At 37.7% G+C, this 10,314-nt stretch overlaps 1 protein-coding gene across 1 annotated transcript; it reads left to right on the forward strand.

Moving 5' to 3' along the window:
* The first annotated feature begins 5,224 nt into the window (after positions 1–5,224).
* Positions 5,225–6,166, forward strand: LOC113904615 (olfactory receptor 5AN1-like). Its single transcript, XM_027561744.1, has one exon. It carries the CDS (start codon positions 5,228–5,230, stop codon positions 6,164–6,166), a length of 939 nt encoding a protein of 312 aa, XP_027417545.1. The 5' UTR covers positions 5,225–5,227.
* Positions 6,167–10,314: the final 4,148 nt, after the last annotated feature.

Genomic DNA, 10,314 nt, shown 5'->3' on the forward strand with positions numbered 1-10,314 from the left:
TAGAGTAGAGTTTGGAATTTCAAAAATATAATGTTAAAGAAAAGAATAAGGAAAAGAAAGAGAGAGAGAGAAAAAAAAAACAAAGTCGCAAAAATTATAAAGAAAATATAGGTACAAAATTGATAACAAATACCAAAAAGCAAAAGTTAAAAATCTAGTGTCTGGAATTTCAAAAATACAATGTTAAAAAAAAAGGAGAAGAAAAAGAAAGAGAGAAAAAAACAAACAAAAACAAACGAAGTCGCAAAAATTATAAAGAAAATATAGGTATAAAATTGATAACAAATACCAAAAAGCATAAATTAAAAATCCAGAGTAGAGTTTGGAATTTCAAATATACAATGTTATATAAAAGAAGAAGAGAAAGAAAGAGAGAGAAAAAAAAGTCACAAAAATTATAAACATGTATATATATATGTGTATATATATATATATATATATAGGTATAAAATTGATAACAAATACCAAAAAGCTAAAATTAAAAATCTAGAGTAGAGTTTGGAATTTCAAAAATACAATGTTAAAGAAAAGAAGAAAAAAATAAACAAGGTCACAAAAATTATAAAAATATATATATGAAGTTTGCTTTAAAAAAAATAGGGTCTTTTTTTTTTTTTTTGCAAAGTAATAGTAGGTTATAAAAGTGAAAATTAAAGGAATAATAGAGGACTTAAATTTTTTTTAAAAATTAAAAAAAAAGAAAGAATGATCATAAAAATAGTAAAAATATATCTAGGACTTTCTCTGGTTTTGCTTTGGGTATTGTGGGGTCAGTTCATTTTCGGCTAGTTCCTTGGTCCGACTTATATTTCTCAAGATCTATAGGCCCCTTCCTATGTATTCAGTTCTAACCACAGGGTTTTAATCTATTGCCTGTAGCTTCCAAGGCGGTTCCCTCTGTTATAGCTTCTTCTGTTTGCTGGTCTCTTCAGTGTGTGGTTTCCGCCCTGACACAAAGGGGACGGTGGTGGATACTTTTTTTTTTTTTTAGGCTCACTTGTTCAGTTGCGCTGTGGGGAGGGAGGGACGCTGCAAACAAATAACACTGGCGTGTGCTCACAGTGCCTCAGCCACACTGGGCCTGCCCCCACTCACGGCGCGTGTAGCCTCCCTGCCCACACTGCTCAGGCTCTAGGTTGCTCCACCAGGAACCATCCGTGGCCCGCCCTGGGCTGCTTGCACCTCCCAGGTCTAAGCCACTCAGGTTCAGGCACTCGGGTAGTCCTCAGAGGCACAGACTTGGTTGGGCCTGCATTTTGTGCCCTTCTCAGGTCCGAGCAGCTCAGGTGATGAGATGTTTGGCGAGCGCGATTGCTGCGACTTATCGCCTCCCCGCTGCTGGGTTATCTGGGTGTACAACTGGTGCACCTTCTCAGGCGGATGTTGACCATCCAGACCCCCAAGAAGTTTTAGTTAGCAAAGAAGCCTGCTTACAGTTTTGTAGATAATGTCTCTCTGGGGCTGCAATTGCCCCCTTCTGGCTCTGGCTGCCTGTCACCAGAGGGGGACGGTCTGCAGCTGGCTATCTCTGTACAATCCTTTGTTCCGAGCACGGGCCTAGTGGTGTCTTAGGTTAGGGCTGGCTTTTTGCATGGTAGATATCCCACAGACTGGTTTGCTAGCCCAAATTATTTCACTCAGATAGCGCTCGGGGTATTCAGGCCAGATCCTTACTCTAAGTGGTACAGCCCGCGCTGCGCCTCCCTGCCCAGCCCCGGCTTGCTAATGGTGGATGCAGGCGTCTGCGCTGCTTCTCCACTGGGGGAGTTACCGTAGAGTTCGTAATCTGTGGGTTTTAATTATTTATTTATTTTCCCTCCCTGTTATGTTGCCCTCTGTGCTTCCTAGGCTCAGCACAGGTTCGGCAGTGAGAAGGTTTCCTGGTGTTTGGAAACTTCTCTCTTTATAAGACTCCTTTCCTGGGACGGAGCTTCGTCCCTCCCTCTTTTGTCTCTTTTTTTGTCTTATATATTTTTTCCTACCTCCTTTTGAAGACATGGGTTGCTTTTCTGGGTGCCTGATGTCCTCTGTCGGCATTCAGAAGTTGTTTTGTGGAATTTAGTTGGCGTTTAAATGTTCTTTTGATGAATTTGTGGGGAGAAAGTGTTCTCCCCGTCCTACTCCTCTGCCATCTTAGCTCCTCCTCCGATCTTAGTTTTTTGAATGCTGAGTTTCATGCCAGCTTTTTCACTCTCCTCTTTCACTTTCATCAAGAGGCTCTTCAGTTCCTCTTAGCTTTCTGCCATAAGGGTGGTGTCATATGCATAACTGAGGTTATTGATATTTCTCCCAGCAATCTTGATTTCAGCTTATGCTTCATCCAACCTGGCATTTTGCATGATGTATTCTGCATATAAATTAAATAAGCAGGGTAACAATATACAGCCTTGACGTACTTCTTTTTAATTTTGAACGAGCCCATATTCCTGTCCAGTTCTAACTATTTCTTCTTGACCTGCATACAGGTTTCTCAGGTAGCAGGTAAGGTGGTCTGGTATTCCCATCTCTAAGAATTTTCCACAGTTTGTTGTGCTTTACACAGTCAAAGGCTTTAGTGTAGTCAGTGAAACAGAAGTAGATGTTTTTCTGGAATTCTCTTGCTTTTTCTGTGATCCAGTGGATGCTGGCAGTTTGATCTCTGTTTGATGAGTATTTTAAAAATCATGAATAGATGCTATATTTTGTCAAATGCTTTTTCTGCATCTGTTGAGAGGATCACATGATTTTTATCCGTTCTTTTGTTAATATTGTGTATTACATTGATTGACTTGTGTGTGTTAAACTATTCTTGTGACCCTGTAGTAAATCCAACTTGATCATGGTGTTTGATTCTTTCATAAATTGTTGGGGTCAGTTTGTCAATATTTGTTGAGAATTTTTCATCCTTGTTTATCAAAGGTATTAGCCTGTATTTTTATTTTTATTTTTTTTTGTAGTGTCTTTGCCTGATTTTGGCTTCAGGGTAATAGTGACCTTATAGAATGAATTTGAGAGTGTTCTCCTCAATTCAGTTATTTGTAATAGCTTAGGAAGGATTGTTATTAGTTTTTCTTTACATGTTTGATAGAATTCCCCTCTGATGCTCTCTGGTCTGGGACTTTGGTGGGAGTTTTCTTACAAATTCGATGTCACTACTAGTAATCAGTTTGCTCAAATTGTCTATTTCTTTTTGACTCAGTCTTCCAGGTTATACGTTTCTCAAAATTTTAATTTCTTCTAGGCTGTCCAATTTGTTGGTGTATAACTTCACAGTATTTGCTTATGATTTTTTTTATATCTCTGAGAGATTGGTTTTTATTGCTAGTCCCCAAGATATGACTGAGTTACTGGACAACAAACATACGAATGAGTTCCACACCAAGAGGGCATTGCAAGTTCAATTTGCTTATAAATCTAGCAAAATTAGCCTAGTACTCAACACAATCAGCTATGTAGTATGGTACTTTTAGAAGTTTATAACACTTTTCACAGAAATAATACATAGAGGACAAACACATACACAAAAAAGCATTTTTAATCTTACGATATAGTAACTTGAAAAGTACCATAGTCTACCAGCTACATCACTGCTGGCTCTATGCTTGCTTTCAGACACTGTGGGCTTAAAATAAAGATATTATACTACTGTACCCTATACAGTATTGTATCGTAAAGTACACAGAAGCCCACTTGTAGAAGATGGAAGCATGTGACAGTGTATGCCAGATACGTGAACTAACTTACCTGATTAGACATGCAAATGAATGTTTGCACCTTTGAAGGTTTGCAACTTGGAAGTTTATATATAAGGGATTTACTTTATTTCTCCTCTTTCATTTGCTATTTTGTTTAGTTGGGTCCTCTCTCTTTTCTTCTTGGTGATCCAGTTAAATGTTTGTCAATTTTGTTATCTATCCAAAAACAGGTTCTTGGTTTTATTGGTCTTTCTTACTTTTTTTCTACTATTTCTTATGTGATCTTTATTATTTCATTCCTTCTGCTGACTTTAGGCTTTATTCTTCTATTTCTAATTCTTTTAGGTGGTACATTAGGTTTTTCCTTTTTCCTAAAGAAGGCCTATATCTCTATGAAGTTCCCACTTAAAAATGCTTTTGGTGCATCCCATAGATTTAGAAAAGCTATACTGCCATTTTCATTTGTCTTGAGGTATTTTCTGGCTTCCTGTCAGATTTTGTGACTGACCCATTTTTTATTGAGGTATAGTTGATGTACAATATTATATAAACTTCAAGTGTACAATGTGGTGATTCACAATTTTTGAAGGTTATAGTCAGTCCATAATCATTATAGAATATGGGTTATACTCTATGTATCCCTGTGGCTTGTTCGTTTTATGAACTGCGGTCTGTGCCTCTTCACTCCGCCCCTTGGCCTTGCCCCCACTCGCTTCCCTCTCCCAGCCAGCAACTCTCAGCTTGTTCTCTGTAACTGTTATTCTGTCTTTTTATTATTTTCATTCATTTGCTTTATTTTTTAGATTCCACATGTTAGTGATATCATATAGTATTTGTCTTTCTCTCTCTGGCTTATTTCACTAAGTGTAATACTCTCCAAGTTCATTTACATTTTTGAAAATAAGCATATCTTCTAGGTCCCACCAAAATATCCAATTTATAAATCGTGATATAATTTTACAGCTATTTAGGAGCTGCTGTGTTAAATATACTTTTAAAAGTTTTACAAGTTATTTTGTGAGTAAAAGAAGAAAGTTTAAAAAATCTCTCCAGATGGCCATCTGGGAGAGAATAGCTATTTAGAACTTATGCTGAATGAGGCATTTATGCTTTGTTATTATAAAGCAGCAGTTATACATTGAATTATCAGAGGTCTCTTAAAAACCCGGTATTTTAATCAATGATCTCTTATTTATATATAGCAATCACAGAATTTCTGTTGCTTTATTTCAAAGTTTTTTTATTTGCATTTTATAAAATTAATCTATTTAAATTGGAGGCTAAATACTTTACAATATTGTAGTGGCTTTTCAGCTATTTAAATATGTCTTTTAATGTTCATGAGATCTACCTCATGAGATAATTGAGAACCTGAAACACCGAGACGTTACTTCTGGACAAGATGAAAGGCTGACCTCTTTCCAAGGACAGTAAAGCATTTCCCCTTTTCCAGGGATCAAAGGGGGGAAATATGAGATTTGTGATACTACCATCTCACCCGACTCAGCAATGCATCCTCTCTTCTCTCTTCGAATTTTAAGAGCATCAAACCAATGATTAGAAGAGAAAATATCACAGAGATCACTCATTTTATCCTGTTGGGATTCTCAGATTTTCCCAGAATCATAGTAGTGCTCTTTGTCGTGTTCCTGGTGATATACATTTTGACCCTGACTTGGAACCTGTCGCTTCTCATCTTAATAAGAATGGACTCCCACCTCCACACCCCCATGTACTTCTTTCTCAGTAACCTGTCCTTCATAGACATCTGCTACGTGACCTCCACAGCCCCCAAGATGCTCCACGACTTCTTCCAGGAGCAGCAAACTATCACCTATGCAGATTGTGTTATTCAGAATTTCGTATTCTCCACCATGGGGCTGAGTGAGTCTTGCCTCATGACCACCATGGCTTATGACCGATATGCCGCCATTTGTAACCCACTCCTCTATTCGTCAGACATGTCGCCCGCTCTCTGTGGTCGGATGGTGCTGGGATCTTACTTGGCTGGACTCTCTGCTTCTGTATTCCAATTGTGTTTCATACTCCAGCTGCACTTCTGTGGGCCTAATGTCATCAACCACTTCTTCTGTGACATGCCACAGCTGTTAGTTCTATCCTGCACTGACACTTTCTTTTTACATCTCTTAACTGTTATATTAACAATGATCTTTGGGATAGTAAATGTTTCAGTTATCATGATATCCTATGTCTACATTGTCATCTCCATTATGAAGATCACGACAGCAAGCGGCAGGTCCAAGGCTTTCAGTACCTGTGCTTCCCACCTGACAGCAGTCACTCTCTTCTATACCTCAAGTATCTTTGTCTATTTAAGTTCCAGCTCTGGTGGTTCCTCCAGCTTTGACAGATTTGCATCAGTCTTCTATACGGTGGTGATTCCCATGTTGAATCCTTTGATTTACAGTCTGAGGAACAAAGAAATCAAAGATGCCTTGAAGAGGTTGCAAAAGAAGAGATGGTGTTGCTGAGGCCACAGACTGAGATTTCTGATGGATTTGTCTTGTTAGAATGACCTACTTTAACCCTCAATAATATTTATATGAATGGACTACAGCAAAGTTCATTCTGCCTTTGACAAAGCAGACTTAATTTGACCCAGATAATATGCCAAAATGGACCAACAACTGAATCAAACTACACAGACACAGTATCTTTAAGTCCTAGAGACCCATTGTTTTATCCTCCATGTGGAGTGGCCTCATTGTTTATTAATCTATTAACAATTATTCATGAAACATCAAGGTTTAGAACCTGTTGCTTCTTTTCTACTTCTGAGATGGAACAGAGTTCCATCTAACCCTAGAGGAGAGACACCTGGCTGAAGCCCCAGGAGCGGGTAAACCTTGTCCCCCAAATATTCTGACGCAGCACAATCCAGACGTGGTGGTCATCGACGTCCATTCTGTGTTTCTGGCCGGAATGAGAACGAACACACAGAGAGGGTGTGTCTTTAGACAGAAACAAGGTATACAGTTGGCCTAGTTGTGCCTTCCCGGAAGACTTGTCCGATACAACTAAGGTTTGAGTAATACCTCTTTCAGTGCTTTTTATCTGATAAGTTGTTGATCAGATTCTAGTTCTACAGTTGTAGTCTAAATAGGAGGACATGATTTGAACAATAAAGAGAGGTGGAATGAAGTGTGCGGCCCCTTCAGGGCTGTTAACTTATGATTCTGATGATGTAACATTTTGCTTCTAGCGTCCAGTGGGAATTTCTGATGGGGATGATGTTCAAAATCCATGTCACAGTCAGTAGCAATTTCTGACATTATGGAAGTCAAGCCCCTCTTTCCCTCCCTCAGTAGGTCTGGAAAATTTACCCCTGGTTGACATAGCTAGTGGGATCATCCGGTCAAAACAATTCCTGCTATTTCAAGCATCCGAACATATTTGAGGTGATGAGAATTGTGTGAGAATTCATGGCAATAATAAAGTCACCAAATATTCAATGTTGCAGAGTAAGAGCCAATATGGAAAAACCAATATACATTCCTTTCTATTATCTGTGCAACATGTCACATCTGAGACCTTTATGGTTGTATGCAGGCAATATAATCACCAAGATGGAATGGCTAGAAGTACTTTAATGCTGATATTTTCCTGCAAACCTCAAACCTCAAGGGGCAAGAAAGGAAATAGTTTGTGGGATAAGCAGGGTTATCAGCTGTAGCCAATTTTTGTCTTCAGAAGCAGGATGTACATTTGTGGTCCCATGGTCTGGTTAAAAAGAAAAACAAGGTGCTATCCTGACTGTTGACTTTCCAGATCTCCCAGACTTGAACCAACTACTTAAATTGTATCATTAATTTATATTTTATCCTTAGAGAGTCATTGGATTCTTTTCTTGTTGTTGTTGTTTTGTTTATATTTATTTATTTTAACTGGAGGCTAATTATTTTACAATATTGTAGTGGTTTTGCCATACGTTGACTTGAATCAGCCATGGGTGTACATGTGTCCCCTCCCTGAACCCCCCTCCACCCTCCCCTTCCCATCCCATCTCTCAGGATCATCCCAGTGCACCAGCCCTGAGCATCTTCTTTCATGCATCAAACCTGGACTGACAATCTGTTTCACATAGTCATTGGATTCTTAATGCTGTGTTAGGGTGTCAACGCCGATGGTCCCATGAATTATCGTACTTAATTAACAACTGAAAGTGAAGAAGTATTTGAAGCCCTTGTACAATTTTCCATTAGTTCACACATGAATATGACTGAGAGAAGGGGAACTGTTGAACTTTTGCTAGAGTATAATTAGGGCTACCCCATGCCAAAGAAATGGTGCAATATTTAAATAAATATTATATTTATTTATTATTTATTAAATATTTATTAAATAAATAAATAAATAAATAAAGGATATGTGCCCACTTCACCTCCACCTATGTTTTCTTAAGCATTGCTCTTTAAAAATGTGTAAGATTGTATGCAAAATCTGTGTCTATTAGTCTCTGAAGTCTTCAGTAGAAGAGAGACATCTGCTACATGTTGACAATACAGTGTTGATTATAGTCACTATGCTGTGCCTTAGACCTCCAGAACTTATTCATCCTCCAATTGCAAGTCTGTGCCCTCTAAATTCACCTCTTCAGTTCCTCTGCTCCTATTGAAGCTGAACATTTTTCCGTTGTTTGTATGCCCCTTGTCTTCATCATCAAATCATCTGTTGATGGACACTTAGCTTGTTTCCATATTTTGGCTTTGTGATTAATGTGGCAATAAATATGGAAGCACATATTTTTTGATATCCTATTTTTATTTCCATTGGATATATACCCATAAGTGGGATTGCTGGATCATATGGTAGATCTATTCTTAATTTTTGAGGAATCTCCATAATGTTTTCTGTAGCAGCTGAGCCCATTTGTGTATCCCCACCCTCAGTGTACAAGCATTCTCTTATTGCCACTTCCTTACCAACACCTGTGCTCTCCCTTTTTCTTACTGATTGCCATTCTAACAGCTGTGAAGTGATGTATCATTGTGGCTTTAATTTACGTTTCCCTGATGATTAGTGATTTGAATACAAAGAGAACCAAACTGAGCATATCACAAATAAAATGTCAAAAGGTAAAGACAAGGAGATAATCGTAAAAGCTGCAAGAGAAAAGCAACTTGTTACATACAAGAGAACGTCCTTAAGTCTATCAGTAGCTTTTTCACTGGAATGTTTCAGCCCAAAGGCAGTGGCACTATATACTCAAAGTGCTGAAAGAAAAACTTGCCAACCAACAGTGGTCTATCCGGATAAGTTGTCCTTCAGGATTGAAGGAACGATAGATAGTTTTCCAGAAAAAGGAATCTGATGATTTAACACTAGATTGACTTTACAACAAATGTTAAAGGGAGTTTTTCAAGCAGAAACAAAAGGTCACTAATTAGCAATGCAAAGCATATAAAAACCTAAATCTCTCTGGTAGGAGTCAATAATGTGGAATTCTGAATATGCAAGAGTAGCCATGCTGGTATGTCACTTATAAATCTGGTGTGAAGATTAAAACTCAGAAGAGGAAAACATAACTAACACTCCAATAATTTGTTAATGGATATACAAGATAAAATAATGTAAACTATTACATCAAAAAAGTAAAATGTGAGAGAGCAAGGTAAAAACTGTTCTTGCATGCATTTGAATATTAAGTTGTTTTCCTGTTAAAACAGACTGTTTTAGGATAAGATCTTTAATGTAAGCCTCATGGTTAATACAAAGCCAATCTATAGTCAATTCACAGAAGATAAAGAGAAATGAATCTAAGCATACCACTACACAAAATCAGCAAATTATAAAGAAAGCAGCAGAAGAAAGAAAGGAATTACAAACCAGTCAGAAAAATAAACAAAGTGGCAATAGCAAATTCACATCTGTCAATAATAATTTAAATATAAATACTAAATTCTCCAATCAAACAGAATGAGTGGTGAACAGATATAAAAGTCGAGCCCAGCTATATGTACCTACAAGACACTCACTACAGCTTTAAGAACTGAAAGAAATTGAAATGCTTACTGCTGGGCATACACACTGAGGAAACCAGAAGGGAAAGAGACACGTGTACCCCAATGTTCATCGCAGCACTGTTTATAATAGCCAGGACATGGAAGCAACCTAGATGTCCATCAGCAGATGAATGGATAAGAAAGCTGTGGTACATATACACAATGGAGTATTACTCAGCCATTAAAAAGAATGCATTTGAATCAGTTCTAATGAGGTGGATGAAACTGGAGCCTATTATACAGAGTGAAGTAAGCCAGAAGGAAAAACACCAATACTGTATACTAACGCATATATATGGAATTTAGAAAGATGGTAATGATAACCCTGTATACGAGACAGCAAAAGAGACACTGATGTATAGAACCGTCTTATGGACTCTGTGGGAGAGGGAGAGGGTGGGAAGAAAAAAAAAAAAAAAAAGAAATTGAAATGGATTGAAAGTAAAGGGATGGAAAAAGTAATTCCATGTAAGTAAAATCCAAAATAGAGCAGGGTTAAGCTATACTCATCTCAGAAAAATTAGCCTTTAAGACAAAAAGTATTATAAGTGGCAAAGAAAGTCTTTATACAATGATAAAGAGATCATACCACAAAGGGATATAGCATTTGTAAATAT

The sequence above is a fragment of the Bos indicus x Bos taurus genome, chromosome 15 (assembly GCF_003369695.1).
Source record: "Bos indicus x Bos taurus breed Angus x Brahman F1 hybrid chromosome 15, Bos_hybrid_MaternalHap_v2.0, whole genome shotgun sequence".
NCBI lineage: Eukaryota > Metazoa > Chordata > Mammalia > Artiodactyla > Bovidae > Bos > Bos indicus x Bos taurus.

Coding starts and splice junctions, on each gene's coding strand:
- LOC113904615 (XM_027561744.1), top strand. CDS start 5,228: ATGATTAGAAGAGAAAATATCACAGAGATCACTCATTTTATCCTGTTG.